General features: G+C 45.1%; 1 protein-coding gene across 2 annotated transcripts in view; it reads right to left on the minus strand.

Moving 5' to 3' along the window:
* USP4 (ubiquitin specific peptidase 4) overlaps nucleotides 1–21,708 on the minus strand; it is a 2,223,295-nt gene that overhangs the window by 1,988,776 nt on the left and 212,811 nt on the right. For both annotated transcript variants that reach the window (XM_069644193.1, XM_069644194.1), the window contains one exon: nucleotides 11,904–12,034. In XM_069644193.1, the coding sequence (XP_069500294.1) occupies nucleotides 11,904–12,034 (131 nt within the window). The remainder of the gene's footprint in view (nucleotides 1–11,903; nucleotides 12,035–21,708) is intronic.

Here is a 21,708-nt window from a genome sequence, read left to right on the forward strand (position 1 = left end):
CTGGTAGAGAAGGGGACCCTGTCTCTAAATCAGCTATTTCTAAGTGGATCCTAAATTGCATCACACCGTGTTGCACTTTTGCCAAGAGAGATCTACCCGTCACGCCTAAAAGTACACTACTTGGGGCACATGGGCTTCCATAGCATTCATTGCAAATGTTCCTGTAGATTCCATTTGCAAAGCAGCAACACAAGAGTTCTGTACACACTTTTACACAACACTACTGCCTGGATACACACTCCAGGTCCGATTGATTCTGAGGTGGGACAAGCGGACTTTAATAAAAATTAAATCAATTGTTGATTCCTTTTATACTCCTGCTTTTGTGACCCTCTAAATGACCCTAGATATTGTGCTCTGCAAAATAAAAAGCTTCAATCCTAAACCTGAAAACCATCATAGTCGAGCTCTGGGAGGTGGCCGATGCAGTCTTTTCCATGTTCAGAGGCGGTCTAAAAGATGGTGTAGCACGTACCCATCTGCAGAGTAGAAGGTTGGCACTCCCAGTACCTCTGAATGATGGTAGATGTGGATGTCACTAACATGAGGAGCTTGGACTGCCATACTACTAGTAAAAACTCCTATGACATAACTGAATCCAAAGAAGACAACTCAGTGGTGTTATGCATGTTGGAGCAAGAAGCAGATTGCACAGATGTAGTTCCCCGACAAAAGGCTGACAGAACATGGAGTGGAGTGGAGCGATCATCTTGATTTAATCCTTCTGAGGGGAGGTGAAGATTGACTTGGGTAAGGTCTAGGATGGGGATCAGGCCTACCTGGTTAGGCGTTGCTGCAAAAAAGGGAAAAAAAAAAGGCAGAGTCCCTCATATTTCAAGGAAAGAGGGGAACCTATTCTACCGCTCATTTCCAGTAACATGGATACTTCCTGAAATAGGGGAGTGGACAATGTTAGGTTATGTTATTACAACTTATAAAGTGCACGGTCGCCCAAAGGCATCATGGTGCTAGAAAGGAAGCTGCTCGGTCGAAGAAAGACCAATGGAGAGGCCGGAAATTAAAACTGGTAAGTTTTCAAAGCTCTTCTAAAACAAAGGTGGTTCACAGTGGCTTTAAGTAGCGGGGGAGGCTGTTCCAAAGTTTGGGAGCGGCAATAGAAAACGCTCTGCCGCCAAGGCTTTCCCGATTAGCTCTAGGAACAGTAAGACGGTTAGAGGTCGCGGAGCGGAGATCCCGATCCGGTATGTATCTAAGAAATTTAGACTAAAAATTCGGCACCCTGGGCGTGAATAACCAGGTGGACGATGCACAAAGACTTGAAATGAATTTGCTGCTTCACCGGCAGCCAGTGAAGTTGGCGTTAACACTGGCGTGATGTGAGCCCCATAGGTAGAGCCAGTGGCTAACCTGGCTGCAAGGTTCTGCATACGCTGAAGGCGATGGATAAGTCCAATCAGTTGTGACAAGTACAGCGAATTACAATAGTCCAGCCGTGAGAGAACTAGCGCAGCCACCACAGGAGGGCGGAGGGCTTCGGGGATCATAGGCATGACCCTCTTAAGAACCCGGATCTGATGATGAGTGGACGGACAAACAGCCGTAACCTGGTTAGCCATAGACCAAAGCGGAGAGGATAACCCCTAGGTTCTTTACTGACTGGGCCAGGTAGGGGGCCAAGGGAGAGAGGCCAAAAAGCAGGGGTCCACAGTAGGGGGTTGGGAGGGCATCCTACCAACAGTACCTCTGCCTTGTCCCCATTTAACTTTAACCAATTCTGATCCATCCATATCCTGACTGCCTTTAGACAGTCAAGGAAGCAGGCTGAAACCTCAGATTGATCCTGATCCAAACGGATCAGGATTTGTGTGTCATCCGCGTATGAGTAACAATTAAGCCCATAAGAACGGATGAGGCAGATCAGAGCCCAGATATATATGTTGAACAAAATCGGTGATAGAGAGGATCCCTGGGGGACCCCACAGGTGAGGGGACAGGAAGCAGATAGAAAAGGTGGCATAGCGAGGGTCTGTGTGCGATCAGAAAGAAAAGAAGTAAACCAGGCAAGAACAGGACCAGAGTTCCTAATCTGTGAGAGGAGGATGGAATGGTCCACCGTGTCAAATGCGGCGGAGAGATCTAATAAGATCAAAGCCCCAGCTCCGACAGCATCGACGAGTCTGGACATGTCATCCTGTACAGAGACAAGGACACTTTCAGTACCTCTGCCTGGCCTGAAACCAGCCTGAGCGCGATTAAAGATTTTAGAGGATTCCAGAAAAGAAGACAATAGAGGAGTGACCAAAGATTCCAAAAGTTAAGATAGGAAAGGAAGGAGAGAGATAGGGCGGAAGTTAGTCGGGATAGTAGGGTCCAGGGAAGGCTTCTTAAGGAGTGGAATTACCCTCACTGATTGCAACTCCGGTGTAACCAGGCCAGTCTGGCATGAGTTATTTATCGCCATCGTGATATCAGTTAAGATGTCAGGGGCAATCGTCTTCATCATAGCAGCAGGAATAGCATCCTCAGGAGAAGAGGATTTGATCTTTAAAATGGCAGCCAGAACTTCTGTTTTGGTGAACAGGGGGAAAGAGGACCAACTAGCAAGAGTGTCAGTGGGGGGGAGGGGGGCACAAAACAGGTGGTGTCAGGAGGCAGTAGAGCAATAGCTCGAACAACATCAATTTTTGTAGTGAAGGAGGCCGGTTCATTGCACAATTTCTGGGAGGGTTTAACCATAGAGGTAAGAGTCTGAGGAAGCCAACGAGTGCAATATGGAGAAAAAAATAAATAAAAAAAATGTTAAAAAAACTTAAAAACATTAAACAAAAAAAAAAAGAGTTTTAGGTTTGCACAGCGCATGTTCAATTCTCTGGCCACAAAAGGTGGATTTTGCCAGTTTTACACTGGCCAGATAAGTGGACAGGTTAAGTTTATATAGGTCTCTAAGCGTGGGGCTATAACATGAACGCCATTTACGCTCAGCTTGTCTGAGTTGGAGGCGGGCCATTCTGAGCTGGTCCGTGAACCAGGGTTGAGAGGGTAGCCTGCGAACTTGGGTCAGCTTCAATGGGGCATAGTAATCAGCTGCAGTCATCAGAGAATGGGAAAGTGAAGTCAAGGATAATGGCTTCAAAGAGGCACAATTAGAGGTAATATGGGCACCAAGTGCCTTCGGGTCGACTGAGCGCCAAGAGCGTAGTAGCATCTTGGGGGGTGGCAGAGGGAGATAGTGGGTAGAAAAGAGCAAGAGACCAGATAACGGTCAGACCATGTCACTGGCTCATTCAGACCAGGGCACAGCAAGGAGTCTTTAGCAAATACTAAGTCAGGGATGTTGCCATGTATATGAGTTGGATCTTGAACCAATTGGTGAAGGTGTAAGTCCGAAAAACTATCAAAGACAGACATAATTTGGGATGACAATCACCTGAATGAAGGGGTAAAAAAAGATTTTGGGGAAAGTTGCAAAAGGCACAGCCAGTCAGACAAGATAAACCAAGCACCCCATAGGCGCTGTTCTTAGCAGCTTTCCGACAGAGAACTTGGGGGCATGTTGGGATGACAATTCAGTCTCTTGGAAGCCCCAGAAACCTCAAAATTAGGATTAGTGAAACGGACCATTTTGATGTCCCGTGAAGAGGTTTGGAGGAAGACTTGGCAGCTCATTATCTGGAAAAGTGTGGACAGTAACATAACTTTTCTGCATTTCTAACTTAAACCTCATTGCCCGCATCGTTGCTTGCCTTCGAACATCTGTTACAAGCAACATTCAACTGGCAGCTGTATTGAGAGTGTGTCCAGGATATTCTGTACCACAAGACAGTACTGCAAGAGCCTACAGTTAAATAGTGGTCAGCTATTATTCTGCGGTTAAGCAAAACAAAAACCACAGACTGTGCATCATACTGGCCCATTTATCTTCATAACTTCTTATTCATTCTCATCAATCAGGCTTTCTAACAAAACTTGCTACCCATGATGATATCTGAAGTTTGATCTAGTGGGTTGGGATAAGAGCACAGGGCAGAAAATCACCTTATTAACATTCAATGCACAAAGCTTTTGACATCATTCAGCGGATATATGCTCAACTACTTTATAAGTTGTTTTGAGTCGGCCTTGAGTTCTCCAAAATGGTTATGAGTCACACAAATGTTAGAGACAATTCTGCTTCACAATGTTAATCACCATTACTAGCGAAGTATCCGGCAGGACTGCTCCATCGCACACCGAGAGGTAGTGGTATGTACATGGCAGAGGTTCCATACCAGTGCTAAAGCACAGGGAGTGAATTGTCATGGATCTTCTTGGAAGGCAACTTTTTAAGAGGATTAGGTTTTTCTTCTCCTCCGGATTCATCCCCCCCCTCCTGCTGTGATGAAGGCACTTGAAGCTTTTTGGGGGTGTTTCCACCAACACGTTGCTTGAAGAAGCGAGTGACCCTGAGGGAATTGGAGGCGGATGAGCGAAGAGCTCGAGAAGGAAGATATTTAGGAATAAAGTTGAAGGTATTGAGCACCCATGCCCCAGAAGGCCTTGTGGGCAATGCAGAGGGCTTTGAACTTAATCCTCGCAGCCACTGGGAGCCAGTGCAGAGATTTCAGTACTGGAGAGATACGATACCTGGGCTTGAGGCCAAGGGCAAGTCTCGCAGTCCTGTTCTGGATGAGTTGCAGAGGGCGGAGAGTAGAAGCAGGCAGATTTGGAAAGAGGCTGTTGCAGTAGTCCAGCCTAGAGAGAACCAGAGCTCGAGACAGTAAGCTTCTGGGGGAAGGAGAGAAAAGGAAGAATACCTCTGAGGAGGTCAAGCTGGTAGTGTGACTTCTTGGAGACTGCGATGTGAGGAGAGAAGGAGTCTGGAGTCGAAGATGACCCTGATGTTTTTAGCCTCACAGGTGGGAGCAGGAAGAGGCTGTTAGGGAGAATTATCTTATAAGGCTAATTTCCCAAACCTAGTGAGTCCCCCAGCAGCTTTGCTGGATTTTTGGGGTTTGTTTTTTCTCTTGCTAAGAGTGAGACTCTTTTACTCACACTCTTAGGCATGATTTGAGGTATGTCTTTGACTTATGTGCTTATGGACTATGGGGTTCCTTTTTACTCCATATGGTATCATGTTTTTCTGTATGTGTGGTACACAGCACCCTCAGTGCAGTACCACAGGGGTGTCACATTGACTCCCAAACAGACTCCATACCCTGGGACTGACTACTGTCTCCCAGGGCCTCTAAAGTCACCATTGGCTTTACTAGTCCAAAATTGTAAACAGAACCAGTACAAACCATCATATTGTGGAAGCACTGGTAAGGGGTAATTCAATTGCCCCTGGGTCTGTTTTCGAGGGGGCACTGTCCCGTCCCCCCCTCGTCGAGTTTCTGGCTGGTGGCAGTGGTTACCACGCAAAATATTCCACCGGAATATTCTGTATGGGATTTTCCATTTCAATTTAAACGCACCACTTTTTGGTGCAATATTAAAGATACCGCCGGTTTATTTAATATTAAATCACCGGTTGGGTCTTTTTGCCAGAACTCTATTCTAAAATGGCGTTTGTGTCCGTCTCTGTAACTCTGACCAAGGTCGAGCCCTTTGTTCCACTATTTTGGCGGGCTTTTCCACAGAAGCCCTCCAAGTGGTGCCACTCTGGGTTCCACAGGAAGGGTGGGGGGGGGGGGGAATTGGCACCCTGGACTGCTTTGCCTTAGCAACCCAAGTCGCACTCTACTCAGAATGGCCCAGTGGTGAGCCGCCCGGCTCGCCACTTAGCATGTGTGATTGACAGCTAGGCTGATGAATGGGGGGTTTTCTGCATAAAAGCAGGGCCTTTGGGACTGGAACTTCAGAAGTCGCCACAGGACCCAAGAATCCGAAGAGGGACGAAGCTGAACAATCTGCAACGACGACACCACCGGTGAAGCCCTGCTGCAGCTACCTCACCACTTTCCCGACAACAAGAGAAGATCTTCTGCTGGACAAGTCTTCTTCCTCTGAGCTGGTGGGACCAACCAGTTCACCCTGTTCGCCTTCCAAAGACGGCCCTTGGTCGAATCGCCCGTGCCAAGCACCCCGGCAGCCGGATAGCCAAGCTCACCACTTTTGACCGCAAATAAAATGACTGCACCTTTTAAATCGGGAACTTCGTGCCTGGTTTCATCCCTGTGCAATGCAACGACTCCAAATTTCCTCCTCGGCGAGATCCTCTGTTCCCCTGGTCGGAACAACGAACTGCAACCACTGCCAGGAACAACTGCCCCCGCTGGAGCTTCCTTTCTCTTTAAGGTACTGTGTCCTGCCTGGCCTCCCTTTCTACAGATTGCTAAAGGTGACCCTTAAATCCTTGGCTTCTAAACTGGGTTGGCTCCAGGCCCTCTAACTATATCTTTTGAATCACCCCAACCTCTTTTGAACACTCCGCAAAGACTTTCAGTGCACTTTAAACCGTGTGATCCTGGGCCCATTTCGCTTTGCTCCATTTAAAGTGGGCCTGGCCTATGAACCTTGGCTCTACACTAGAACCTGCCTTTCTCCCCTTGCTCTGAACTCTTAAGTGTTGGGAACTGTTATTTTATGCTCTGCCTTTTCTCTCACTTTTTAACCTAAACTATTGGAGTGCCATCTAGGTTAAGTGCTCGCTTCTATCTTAAATAGTTGTGCTTTAACCCTGACTTGTCTGATAGTTACTAAGGGAGGTGTGTATACTTACCTGACTGTTTTAAATTACTTTACATTGAGAGTGCTAGTGTGTTACCTAAAGTATGTTTTATATACATAACTATATACTCTTTATACAAAGCTCTGGTCAGTGTTTGTTTGCTCTACTGTATTTTGGCCCTATTGTGTATACTCTGCATACTGCCCTACTCTTCTTGATAGAAGTCTGACTGCTCAGCCACAGCTACCAGGTAAATCTGGGTGGTGCAGACTGCTACCAATTGGGTTTACTGATGCTCCTGTAGTCTTGATCTTTTTGCAGTGTTCCCCAAGGGAACTGCACAGGATTCTGCCTAACAGAGGCCCAAGACAGGCCACCCGGAGAGTGACAGGAAAAGGGGAGCAGGAGTGCCAATGAGTAGAATCTCGGTTTTACTGGCATTAAGGCAAAAATAATTGGCGGCACACCACTCCCGGATACCAGACAGTCAGAGATGAGAGAAGGAGAAGAGGTGGCAGAGCAGAGCCTGAAAACAAAAGTCATCCACATAGCAGTGAAAGTTGGAGCAGAGATCAGCAATGCGGTGGGCAAGAGGTGCCAGGTATTGGTTAAACAGCCAGGGAGAGATTAGACCCCTGGGGAACACCACAGGTAGAGATAGAGAGGAAGGACCCAAGTTGGACCTGGGAGGGTCGATTAGAGAGGAAAGAGGTCAGCCAAGCCAGTGCCTTATCAGTGATACCCAGGTTATTACGAATACGGTAGAGCAGAATGGCATGGTTGACCGGCTCAATGGCAGAAGAGAGATCACATAAGATGAGGACACGGGCGTGTTGGAATCGAGGTTGGAGAGCACATCTTCACGGATGTTCTGGAGAGCGGTTTCCGTGCTTCTGGCAGCTCTGAAGTCAGACTGATGGTCATGGAGACAACTAACAGATTCAGTGTGAAGATTAAGCTGGGAGATAGCCAGCTTTTCTAGGAGTTTGCCCAGGAAAGGAGCGATGGAGATAAGAGCGATAGATGGCAGGACGGGTGCCAGAGGGATTTCTTAAGAAGAGGGTGCACAAGGGAGTGCTTCAAAAGGGGAAGGGAATACTCCAGTGGCGAAGGAGTGGTTGCAGAAGTCAGCCAGAGCAGGAGCTAAGGTGGCAACGTGGTCCTTCATGGTTTTGGAAGAACAGAGGTGAACCCGTTTTGACTTTCATAGATCAGACTTGTCTAGAAACCTCATCTGGGGAGAACAGAGGAAAGGCAGAGAAGGAGGGAGGAGAGCGGGGTGTAGAGTGGGCACGGGTAGAGGAAGAGAGAGAGAGGACAGGATGTCCTGAGTTTGAGATGAAATGTGAAGCCAGGGCCATGCAGAGGGCCTGTGAGGGGACAGGAGAGGTAGAGACTGTAGAAGGATTGGCCAGCTCCTTGCAGATTTTAAAGAGTTCGGCCGAGTTGTTGGATGCCGAAGGGATGCAGGTTGGATGAGGGCTCACTTCTTGGTGCGCAGAGAGAGCCGGTATTGCCTATGGAGCAGACGGCAGGCCAGTTTGTCAGGGGATGTACCAGAATCCTGCCATTTTCTCTCAGCCACCCTGCACTTGCATTTAAGGGTGGCGAGGTCCGAGTCATACCAGGAATTGCACTTGGCTTTGGGGTTCAAGTGGATCCTCATGACAGGGGCAAGAACATCGAGATATCAGATATAGCTGAGTGGAGCATGGATAGGGCTGTGTAAGGGTATGAGCAGCCGAGGGGGGGGGGGGGGGGAGAGACAGAGCTGGCGAAAGCCTCATCTGACACGCATCATGGGTCGGATGACCAAGAAGATGGGTGGCAGTGCTGGAGTTGACTTGGCCTGAGGGGTGGAGAGAGCGAGCTGGGAGGAGAGGAGAAAGTGATCACTCTAGGAGAGAGGCGTGGTGAGAGGGATAGAAAGGGGAAGGTCTGTAGAGATCAGAACATCCAGAGTGAGTCGGGCCAGAGGGGAGAGGGGGAGCGATGCAGAGGTCGCAAAAGAGTCCAGAGGAAGGACAGGAAGTATATCCAGGTGGATGTTAAAGTCTCCAAGAAGGAGTTGAGTGGCCGAGCCAAGGAGGGATGAGGAGAGGTCCGCCCACTCAGAGTAACAAGGACATTTGACCAGGTGGCCGATAGATGGTAGCCACAGTAAGGCAGTGGCCGAGCGAGGGAGACTGCAGACGAGGCATTCGAAAGCGGAGTAGGCGTGCATATGAGTGACGGGCAGGAATCCACTCAGGGAAGATCACGGCTACACCTCCTCCGGTACGGTTGGACCTAGGCGCCAAGAGGATCTTGTAGCCGTCAGGGAGGAGAGTGTCAAAGCTTGTGACAGAGCTGGCCCTGAAGCATGTCTCGGTGAGACCAAGGTCAAGTTCTTCAAGGAGGCGGCAGATGTCAGAGGAGTGTTTGACAGCTGAGCAAGAGTTTAGAGAGTCAATACAGAGACGATTGCGGTCCTTGGGAGACATCCGGGGAAGGGTACATATCAGCGGTATGCCCTGTAGAAGTGTAGAAGAAGCCTGAGGGGGTGGGGGGTGCAGAAGAGGAGAGGGCAAGGTAGCCAGGGAGGAGACAGCAGGGGAGGACGGGAGCTGTGGAGGAAGAGGGGACAGCAGGAGAAGGAAGGAAATTGATGAGGCATGGGAAGAGTCTATGAAAGAGGTGATCGGCCTGAGGGCTTGAACCAAAATGGTACCATTCAGGTAAACATTAATGATGACCTTAGAGGAGTCGAAGGATGCCAAGAGAGCCTCCCACCAGGTGCCACCATTAATAGGGGAAGAGAAAGGAGAACGCACAAAGATTATATGAAGAGTCCATAGGTCTGGGGGGGGAACAACAAAGAGAATGCCGGTAGGGTTTGCCTAGAGGAAGCACTGGTATATGTGTAAGCGATAGGGAGGTCTGGGTTGAAGACCAGGATGTCCTGCTCTCCTTCCTGAATCTGGTAGGAAGAAGTTTAAAAAGGATAGTCGATAGAGAAGCAGTTAGAAAAGATAGGAGAGACCAATAGCACCATAGAATAGGTAGGGAGAGGAGGGATGAGGAAAGGGGGGGTAGAGGCAGGGAGAACACTAGGGAAGGACGCTGGGAGGGGTTCAAGCAGACAAGACCAGGAGAGACTAGACAATAGTAGACAACTGAACAAAAACGACAAGGGCTCAGACAGTAGTAGAACAGTTAGCTAGGTGAACGCTTTGGTAAGAAGGCAAAATCAAAGACAGCACTACTTTCACAATGTAGTTTAACAACAGAGACAGCACACCTAGATCCAAGAGTCCTGTATAGCGGGAGAAAGGCCTAGGTTTAACAATGTAGTTAAAATACAGCAGACGCCACAATTATTCAAGTGTAGTTAAGGTTGCTATGTGGCAGGGTTGCAGGGTAGAGCGATGGCTCTACTCCTCACCCGGGCCACTCCTATCTTCCTAGTTGCTGATGGTTGACGGCTGGCCACTGGCTTCCCCTGCTGACACCTGTAGACACTAGTTGCCACAGGGGCTGCACAGGCAGAGAGCTGCCCTGGGAGGGTCAATTATGTTCGTCAACTAGCCAATCCGGGAAGGATGTGTGGTCGAGGAGGCGGGGGAAATGCACAGGGAAGTGGATGGTGTGGGAGGGAGCGGGATGGAAGGGGTGCGAAACGGGGCGGCGGCCTCTGCTAGGGGGACAAATGTAAAGTAACAAAGGCCCAGGAGGGTTTCAGAGACACTTCCACTCACCAGCTTCGAGATTCCACAAAGCAGCAGGCCCAGAGCACTGCGGGTCGGGCGACCTGGCAGTACACGTTCAGATAACCAATCAGGGAAGGTGGACGGTCTGGGAGGCGAAAGGGAAAAGGAACAGGGAAGTTGATGGCGTGGGAGGGAGCAGGATGGAAAGGGTGCGAAACAAGGCTGCAGCCTCAGCAAGGGGGACACATTTACAGTAACAAAGTCCCAGGAGGGTCTCAGACATTTCCACTCACCAGCAGGTCGGGATGACATTTGTAGACTGTGCAGTCTTTCCAACTGGGATGAGCAATTTAATTATGCTGTTTTGTCACAGGATCTCTCACTGGGACTGCACTATAGCACTATTAGGTCTTGAGTTATCATTTCTACAGTATATCCGTAGAGGCAGGATCTCTTAAACCTAGATGTTCCTTTTGCATTCCCAACCGTAAATGCAAAGATGTGAACAAGAGCTGTGAACCCACAACCAAGGGTCCTAGAAGAACATCTGGGAAAGGGCGCACCTGTCCTCCAGATGCACTTCAATAAACAAGGGCACATAGGATCTGCTTTTGGTGGTACAGGAGCTTCACAAGATCTTTCCTAGTTCAACCCCAATGTCCTGGACAGGTTGTGGAGAAGGACGTTAGCACCAGATGAGATGGAAATGTCCCCAAGTGTTACAGAACAAAATCTTGTCACAAGAGATTTTGGGCCTTCAGTTTCCTATGGACTCGCGGATCTTATCCTGAACGACAGGGAAAGACGCAAACCCAATGTCTGATTCTGCAGCTACATTTCACATCTACTCAATGCTTTCAGGGTCACCCTGGCGCAAGCTTGTAAATCTGTGGGTGAGCGGATTTGGCATGCTGGTGGGCGAGTGCAGGAGGCAGCGGCCTTGGAAAAAGGTCTCCTCTAATCAACAAGTTCCAGATGCAGCTCAGAACGTGGTATCCATGGCTTGAATATTTAAAAGAAAACGAGTATGTGCCATAGGCCTCGTCACCTAAAAAAAGGTTTCACTCATTTAGTCATTTGGAACTGGAGCAGGTTAATGTGTTTAATAGTTATCTTAGCATCTACTGATAGGGGGCATTGAGGCTCACCGATCCATTCAGGGGACATTTTAGTTGCATTTCTTCTGCTCCATCTAAGTAAGGTAGTTCATTTTGATATTAAATTGTGTTTGGTAATGTTAATTTGCATGCAAAAGTGATTATGATTTGTATGCTTTAAGCAGCGTTTTGTTGGTTCATCACTTATAAAGTTCAGATTAGATAGCTTTAAAATTGTAAATAAAGCTTAAACAAAAAATGTAAAGGCAAGAAACCTCATGGATTGAGCAATGCAGGTTCCTCTCTACACTACTCCACCTTCAATTCCCCATCAAGTCTGAGAGAAATCGTTAGGGTATTCTCACAACCACCAGGCTGCTGAAGAGGCCATATTAGTCCAGGGTAGCTATCTCGCCCTGCCCCTCTGATTCCCTAACAGTTCTACTTTGGTAAAAGTGGTATTTTTCTCTTCAATTATAAATTTACAAACATTTTATAAATACTTACTTTGCGTACAATGGGTCGCTGCCCCTCCATAGAGTCATACCACCTTACTAACTTCTCCCAGGCTTCCATAGGAACCAACATGTAATCCAGTTCATCAATGAGATGCTCCTTTAATGCTTGACTTTCAGGATCTGAAATGGAGAACATTCATGAGTCTACAACAAATAATGTGGATAGTCCTTGCTAGCCCACAGTGGCTACAAACCTCCTGCTACAGTAGAGCAAAATCACATTTCAAACATACAAGGCATCCATACATTTCCTACCCCTCTTTGAGAGTTTTACCCAATATAAAGAACAGAATAAAAATTAAAAAAAAAAAATTATATATATACATACATATACATATACACAATCTTGTGTAATGTCAGACTGCACTTACAATTTATTTTTCAGTAAAGTTCTTGGTTTGTCCTTTATGTTTCAGACTGTTCTTAATGTTTTTCTCTGGGGGCATTTTGGAGTTGAGGTAGTTTTATTTTGTTAGGTTTTGCCTTTTCTGAGCACTCTTGCGAAATAGATGGGTTTTCCAAATGGGAATGGGATGGGGTTCGTTTGTCCCCGACCATTGTTCAACTTCTGAAGCCTTAAGCTGGCCTTCTGTTAGATATTGTTCTCATCGTCGGGACAAGTGGCAGGAGGCACCACCTGCAAATTTGATTTTGAACCACTTTCTCCTTCCAATAAATCCAGCGCCATCTCGTGAGGCTGTTGTGTGCTGGGGGGGGGGGGTCGCAAAGAGCATCCAAAGTAGACTCATTGTCCGATTGTTCCATTAATGAAAAGTCAGTTGATAATCTGGTGCTGCGCATGGTTACGCCAGTTTTAGACTTCAAGTGTCTCTTCGCCAGAGCTGCCATAGACTGCTAAAGACTGCAGTAACTCCGATGCCAACATCGCGGCCGCTCTGCGGCGGAATGGAGTATTTGAAGAGGCAGGTCAGAGACAGCAGCCCAGTAGAGGTGGTGGAAAGACCTCCATGTAGAATTTTCCAAAGAAAGACTGCTAAAGACTGCAGCAACTCTGCTGCCAACTCCCTCTTACAATTTAAGAAGAAAGTCACTACAAGTATACAGACTGTGAATATGGCATCACATGAAAGGTTGGACACCCCCCTGGTGAATGACACTAGCACACAGAGAAGAGGTGGTGAAGAAAGGAAGACGTTTCTGTACTCCAGAGAAAGTTACAGGTTTGTTTAGACCCATCAAGAAGGAGCTTGTGGTGGTCTAGTAGTGAGTGTGGCAAGGTTATGCTGGTTGAAGAGCCTTCAATGCACAATGATCCACCCCATGACAGCGACTCTAAATCTGACCCTTTAAGTGATCTCCTCTGAAGCGAATCCTATAGATCTCAGTTTTGGCCCGAATATCATGAAGCAAGAGCTATTCATTATATTAGGTAACCAAGCTAAGGACTTCTTGAAGGAGGCAGGATTTCAAAAAGTTTAAAAATTCCGGCTCCACAAACATTCAAAGCAGTACATAAATGTTCTGGGCTTGCTGGTAGCCCCACAGGAAAACACAAAGGGAATTGGAGGTGAACTCAGCTGTGCAGCAAAAGAAAATTGCTTGCTCTTGCAGTGCAGGATAAAGAAACATCTTTCAGGGAGTGGATAATGTGTTAAGTAAATTAAGACAGACGGCTAAATATTAAAAATGAGCTGAAGAGAGAATTATGCAACAAAAGAAATGAAATGCAGCTATCACCAAAATTAAGTGGAACAATTATATTACTGGATGAGCCAAGAGCACTGTTCAAGTTAGAAAGAGAGATCAGATTTCTGCAATGCACTATACTCCTATAAAAATGGCAGGATTGCTTCAATGCAAAGTAAAGGAAAAAAGAAAAAAAACATAAGCCGATGCCGGGTAGGAGAAACAAAAAGTCCAAGAAAGGGAAAAGGAAAAAAACTCCTTCAAGCTCGGGAGACCAATTCAATACCTGTTCATCGATTTGATGCTGGGGCACTGGAAGAGATTCCAGAGCTTATAAAAGATGGAGATGCAGGATTTACCTAAAGCAGAAGTGGAGAAAAGGGGGAGAAAATAAAAAAATAAAAAATAAAGAAAAGAAGAGAATGATAACTATGTACAGGAAGAGATCAGGTCTTATTCTTCAGCATGTCAACCAAAGTCGCATTGGGGGGGGATCGAAAGGAGTTCGGGGGGGGGTGTTCAGAGAGAAGAACCATTAACAGCAAAAAATATAGATGAAGATCCTGTGATGGAGCATTGGCTGACAAACAGTATGAGAACTTGCCAAGTATCTTGAAGATGTGTGAATGACTAATAATGGAATGAAGAGGAAGCTAACAAAATGCTGGGAAAGGTTTTGCAGGAATTTTTCCAGAATGAAGTGTAGAAAGCAAACTCCTCAGGTCTTCATATTGAATCAGTATTTCACAATCAATCTGTTGTGCTGAATAGGTCAAAAAGGTTGATCATTTGAGGAAATTACTAAAAAGAAAAAAAAGAAACAAAAAAGAAAAGAATTGAGGGTTGGTAATTCAGATATTCAATGGGTACAATTCGATGTTGAGGGGAAAGGATTTGGTCATTCTACACTTAAGAAATACAGAAGAAAAACAGTTTATTTTAGATGAATTAAAATGATTAATTTTAAGTTCTGATGTTGTCCTAATACCAGTGATCGAGCTAAAGTTGAGACAAAAAGGGGGTCAAGGAGGAAACTGATGAACCAGGTGAAAACAGTCGTGAACAAGGAAATGGGTAATCTGCAACCCAATAGTGGTATAAAATGCAAAGGTTGCAATTCACGGGAACTCGAGAAGGGAAGCATCAATGACAGGTCCGAGTAGATCTGAATATGGCTGATCATGTTTATCAAGTATGCTACAAACTACCTCAGGATGAAGACCATACACAATTATAGCCAACCGGAGATTCAATTTTGACTAGTATATCCTGGAACTCAAGGGGGTTTAATAATTTCAATTTTTTTTTTTTTTTTTTTTTTACAGAATTTGGAATTGGCCCACCATTTAAGTGAAGCTGAGATAAATTTTTTTACAGGAGGTATGGTTAAAAGAGAATGTATTCATTGAAGGCTATACATGCCACCTTAATCCAGCAACTTGGGGCCTAGAAAGGGCATCCATCAGGAGGTCTGGGAATTTTAATTGAAAGGTAGGTGGCCATTAAACTGAAGGAAATTCTTGTGGTGGAGATCTCCAGATTAGAAGAATCCAGTGAAGCTGAGAGGCTGCCTTAATGAATATTTTAAATAATTTTAAAACAGTGGTAGCCCTTTAACGTTACGATTATGGGGAATGTTAATGCAGAGATATGGATATAGCAAGTCAAAGGCGTTGTTATACAGTTGATTAATCTTATTAATCTTTAGAGGATTGCCAGATAGATCCACAAAAGATTACTCGGAAAGGGAGAATTTGGGTAAATTATTGTTCATTCATGGAATTTGACTAGGTTGATTATGCTGGGAGACATTTCAAGTTTATAGATTGGAGGGGTTAACGAGGTGAAAACCATGGAGTAAAATGGTCAGAAAAGAAAGTGATGTAATTCAGTTCTTTGGTACAGCAAGCACTAGGCGATGGGAAGGAAGTGTTATGAGAAATGAACCAATCCAAGATTGTTCTAAATTGAGTGAATAAAGAGTATTTGTTAAGTTTCAAAACCGTGAGGAAGGCAGAAAGTTGCGTATGACTAATGTGTAAAACGGTCAATATTGAGGACATATAGAAATTGGATGATACCATAACAAAATCAATTCTACGAATAGTATGAAGTTTCTGAAATGATCATACGTAGGACACTACGTTTTGGAAGATAGATCATTTCCTAATAGTACCTACTGAGGGGAAGAGAATGGGTTAATTTCTAGAAGGAGAAGTACAGTGAAAAGAACACAAGTACGCATAAATTGGATATTAAAAGTATACCTTCTACCAAGGTTCGTTTTACAGGAGGAAAAAGTAAATTATACAATTGAGCGATTCAATGGTTCCAGGGTGGCTGGTGCAGATGGAATTCCTGCCCCGATTTTCAAATCTTGCCCATTGGTTTGGATATCTGTCTTTTATGCTCTTTCCATAATTTAAAAGAAATGGCACTATCCCAGAGTCCTGGCAAAGAAGTGTAATAGTCACCATATATAAAAAGGAGTTGCTTAAATGCCTCCATAACTACAGACCTCTCCCTTTATTTTATACGGTAGGAACATTTTTTCTTTCCGTTTATTGCATAGATTTCAGGCATGGGCAAAATAAAATGATGGGTATCACTACAAAATATCGAAGACAATTACTGTGAGGTAGACAACCTTGAATATGACCTTTTATATGAAAAAAGATGGGGGTTGCGTTGGGGTATTTACTAAAGTGGGGGATATGAAGGGCAGCTGCGGGGAGTGCCCCCCGCATTTAAAATAAACATTGTTTTACATTCAAGGTTTTCAACCTTGCAGTAAAAACTTTGATGTTTTAACATGGATCCAAATGATGAGCCCACTTCAGATAGCTTCAGGAAAGGACAAGTTACCCATTTATTAATGGTTTCTTATTTCATTGCGTCGGAGAATATATATATATAAGTTTAGAAGGGCATTGCAGACATAGGTTGTGGAACAAGCTATCAAAAAAAACTATGCAACGGACTGGGAGGAAATTATGGAATTTCTCAAGGACGACTTTCAGATTGGGTGGCGCCCCGTTTGCGGCTCCTGGACCTGCAGTAGACTCTTGCGTGTTACCCCTGGAGGTATTGGGTCTAGGGTAAACAATGGGGGGGGGCAAGTTTGGGGTTGCTTCAATGTTATGATCTTATTCGATTGACTCAGGGCGCAGGGCCCAAGGACTGGCTCACGCTGCTTGAGGGAGGGAAGGGGGGAGTTGGGACTTGTTTTTTACTTACGTTCTAGTTGCTGAAAATAAATAAACCAAGTTTTTTTTAAAAAAAGGAGCAAAATCAAGTTGAGACCCTCCTTGACTAGATTATTAATGAAGTAAAACTGAATTTAAGTCCGTTGTTAGGTTATGTGTCCCAAATAATGATTTGAAATGCATTAACATTATGTAATTTGAAAGTACAGAATGCCATGTTAAAAAAAAGACCTTACAGCGAATCATACAGGGTTTATGGGGGTCTCACGCGTTAATATTTTCACAAAGCAAAAAAGACTGAATTCTCAAAAAACCTGTTACTAATTAGTGGAAAATAGAACATTGAATTATTAAGTAATTTAATAAATAGGCAAGCCTAGAATAAAATTAAAATATTCACAACTGTCAAAAAACAAACATGTGGCCTCTAGCTTATCAATCACGCTAAGAGTAATGACACTATTGGTGGTGTGGCACTACTTATTATATGACAGGTTTACTATGGTCTGGACCACGATGTGACGTATTTAGGCCTGATATGTATGCAGTAGCGATATTCCAGCCTAGGCTGGAATATCGCTACTGTATGTTTATCCTTTGAAAGTGATGAGAACCTTGAATAAAGTTTTAAAAATACATAAAAAAAAGAACTATAGTGTTAGTCATGCTTCAGCATTAAAATAATAACATTCAAATTAGACAATGTGAAGGGTCCCTCTCTGAGAAAATGCCACTTAATAGAGGTGTGGAACAAGGATGTATTCTGGACCCTTTTCTTTTTAATCATTACCTCATAGATTTAGAATTAGTATTGATGAAATGATCCTCTGAAGCCAGGCTCTTTGAACATACAGTGGCTATTCCATACCAATCATGGCTTTTTCAACACCACCGGACCAGGGACTTATTCCAATGGACGACTATGCCGATGCACAGACCAGCGCACAGTACTGTACTACTGTTAAAAGATGCCAGCCCAAACACTAGCTACCCACACGCTGTACAGCGCTCCGTTGCTCTCGAGTTAGGCCCACGCTTGAAACAATAAAATAAAAAGTCATTTTATTAGATACAACTCCTACTGGACTTCAGCATAGTCTAGCCATGGTAAAGAAATATTCAAATGAAAACTCATTTGAATTACATTTAGAGAAAACAAAAGTGATGGTTATGCACTGACAATCGGGAGTATTCGGTCCTTTGCCCCAAAGGTGAGCCAACCCATGAGGCTAGGGCTGTGAGCCCGCTCATCAAGACCCTCCCTAAGTGTCTGGGCAAGTGGGACTTTACTGGGAGTGACTCCCCCTTAGGGGACAAGGACTCCCATTCCCAAAGGGAACTGCCTATGCAGGACACTGCATATATGGAACTGCCTTCCAATAAAAACACTGTGCCCTCCTACTGTTTGACTAAAGGCAGTGTTGAATCCAATCGGTAGGAAAAGGGAATACCCCTTTAAGGAGAATCTAATGTAAAAATGGGACGAGTAAAGCAGAACAGCGGAGAGAGAATGGTATGCAGGGTAAATCCCCTGGCGTCAGAACGCTGTGGAGATGGAGCAGAGTTGAGCTGCAAAGCCTACGGATATGCCTTCTGAAGAAGACAACAGCAAATCTGTTATCAGGACGGAGTTCGAGGAACCATCTGACATGGTGGTGTGACCATGAAGTACTATGGTGGGCCAGGCACCCGTCAATAAACGCAGAAACCTGGATGATAGGGATAGGGAGTGTTAGCTCCCATACGCTTAAATAGGCCAGCTGCAGAGATGCAAGACAGGTACGCGTCTCAAGCTCAAAGAGAAGCGAGAAAGCAAAGCAACGTACCAGAGCGAGCACCGACCACCACAAGGTCACCCACAGCAAACCAAGGTACACGGGTGAACTGCAGAAGCAGGTGTCCGCCAGGGCAACATGGAATAAAAAGACAGTACTGTCTGCAAGAAGACCGATAACTAAGCATAAAAGCAGTATAGCCTGATATCTGAGGAACTATTCAAGAACCTAATAAAAAATTATTGTGAATCATTAAGTGAAAAGAACTGAGGGATCCAAGGGAAAGAGAAACGTCACAAGATATATTCCCAGAGAGATAATTGTTGGAAGAGTAGGGATACCACTCAATGAGAAACTGTCAAAAGGATGAGTTAAGAGTGCAGAGTGGACACCAAGCAAGGAAAGAAAGTGAATGTAAATGACACCAAAATTATTAACTCTCACCCCTGCTAAAACAAAGAAACAAAATAAAAGGAAGCCGTCTCAAAGAGAACAAGGACAAGCGTCATATGGTCAGGAAGACAAGGTCTTTGAAAAGTTGGGAGAAGCTACAAAATCACATGAATAAAACCAGAGACAAGTATTCGAAGAGATTACCGTAAGGAGCATTTTAACTTCGAGTCATTTGCATTTTGAAGATTGTGTTGAACAAGGAAACAATGAATGAAAGCCTAAAGAAAAATGGCCAAGGCGAGATAGCTAGAGGACAAACCACCTTTTGGCCACTTTTAGTAGTTACTGTTAGTGGTAGGGTCACAAACTTGAGTTCGGAGGACATTGTGTTTGGACTTCATGACGACATACAGGGGACCGTTAGTTTAATTTATTTAAGAAGGGAATTCCATTTAGCAAAAGGGTGAGATTGGCCTTTTTCCCCATTTAAATTAAATACTAGTTCTATGCGAAAAGGCCTCATTTTAAAAGTCTCAAGAGAAAAAGACATATTACAATGCCGATTTTCTTTACAAACAGCATTGTAAAGTTATTTTTCTCTTGAGACCAGTAAAACACATTTTTATTTAATATACATGGGTTTCACCCTGCCCTCCCCCCCCCCCCCCCCGACACCCTGCCCCCCCCCTGACACCCTCTATTGTTCCCCCCCGCCCCACCCACACCCTCTCCCATGGGAATTCAGCCCCAGCCCCCTCACCCAAACTAAAACACACACACACACACACACACACACACACACATTTATCCGATCTCCTCGTCCTCCGCTTCCGGGTGCCCCAGAGCCCGTCAGCCTCTGCGTGCACTCGTGTGAGTCAGGGGCGTGACAGTTTGATTTAGAAAGACCGCTCTGTGCGAGCACAGACGGTTCTGTCTAAATCAGTCATTTTGTGAAAAGTTGTTAATAAAAAGATCTTTTCACTTAGGACCGTCCAACTCCTTCCGACCCAACAAATATGGTGTCCTACCTGGGATGTGGATGACCCGATAGTCTGGCTCATTCTAAGTTTGCCTGTCTGTGGAAAAAGTGTCAGTAATCACATTTACTGAGACCTTTCTTGACCGGCAAACGACAAGTTCACACTACAAGGTCACTCGTCAGGGACAGGAAGATGAGCCCGCTCTGCAAGACCCTCCCCAGGGGTCTGGGAAAGTGGGACATCACTGGGAGCTACTCCCTCTTAGGGGCCAAGGACTCCAATTCCCAAAGAGTACTCCTTAGGCAGGACTATCTGCATATATGGGACTGCCTACCATCATAAATGCAGTGTACTCCATTTTTAACTAAACGCAGGAGGAACTCGTATGAAAATGGAAGGAGTAAACTCGAACAGAGGAGAAAGAGAGGTAGGCAGGGAAAACCCCTTGACGTCAGAACGCCATGGAGAGGTGGAGCGCAGTTGAGCCACAGAGCATGCAGAACTGTGAGGAGCTATAAATGCCAAGCACAGATACTGAAGGCCTAGCAAAGTAGACAACAGCAAAGCCGTCATCGGGACAGAGTTCAAGGCACTGTCAAAAGTGGTGGCATGACCACGGAAGTGTAGTGGTGGGCCAGGCGCCCGCCAAACAATGGCCAAACCTGATTGATAGAATGTTGAAAGCTTCCATACGCCATTGTTCATTGAGCACAGCTAGCTACAGAGGAGCCAAGACCGGAACCCGTCTGAAGCTGGAAGAGAAGCAGCAGGGAAGCAAAGCAATGCACCCGAGCGAGCACCATGCCCAGCAAAGTCACCCACGGCAAAGAAAGGTACAAAGGTGAACTGCAGAAGCAAACGGCCACCAGGGCAATATGGAATAAAGAGACGAGACTGATTGCTAAAAGAGCTATAAGTAAGCATTAAAGCGGTATAACCTGCTATTTGAGCAACTATTCAAGAACCTAAAGAATAAGAATGATTGCGAATCATTAAGCAAGTGAGAAGAACTGAGGGAACCAAGGGAAAGAAAAGTCACAAGAGATGATTCCCCGAGAGGCAATTGTTGAAGAATGGGTAGACCACTTAGGGAGAAACTGTCGAACGTGTTACCAATAAATAGGAACCAAGAGAATTAAAAAGGGAAAACCACAAGAAATAATTCCTTGCGAAATAATCGGAATGGTGAGACCACTTAAAGAGAAACTGTCAAAACAATGTTAAAGACAAAAGGGGTTCCTCTCAACCCCGATTAAAAAAAAAAAAAAAAAGGAAGGTGTCTAAGAGAGCCACAAAAAGAACAATGATAAATGTCATATGGTCAGGAAGACAATGCCTTTGAAGAGCTGGGAGGAGCTACAAAAGTTCATGAATAAAACCAGAGAACAGTGTCAGAAGAAATTACCATAAGGAACATTTTCTAAAAGACATTTGCCTATTGAAGATGTGTTGGACAAGGAAAGATGACCAGAGGAGAAACCTTTTCGCCACTTTTAGTTACATTTAATGGTAGGCTCAGTTAGACCGGAGGACATTGAGTTTGGGTTCATGCCAACAGACATTTAGTTTAAGTAGGGAATCCCCTATATAGCAATAGGGTGAGATAGGCCTTTTTCTTTCTTTAAATAAAAGAATACTAGAATTTCCACCATGTGTCCGACTCCTGCTTCCGACCCACCACAGCAGCCAGCAAGAAGCAAAATAAGATTTTGTGTAGAAAATGGAGGATGAGAAGTTGGAGACAATAGAAGAATGTACTTGCATGGTAAGATTGGAGAAGGAGCTACTAGCAG

The sequence above is a fragment of the Ambystoma mexicanum genome, chromosome 2p (assembly GCF_040938575.1).
Source record: "Ambystoma mexicanum isolate Mex_15411 chromosome 2p, UKY_AmexF1_1, whole genome shotgun sequence".
Taxonomy (NCBI): domain Eukaryota; kingdom Metazoa; phylum Chordata; class Amphibia; order Caudata; family Ambystomatidae; genus Ambystoma; species Ambystoma mexicanum.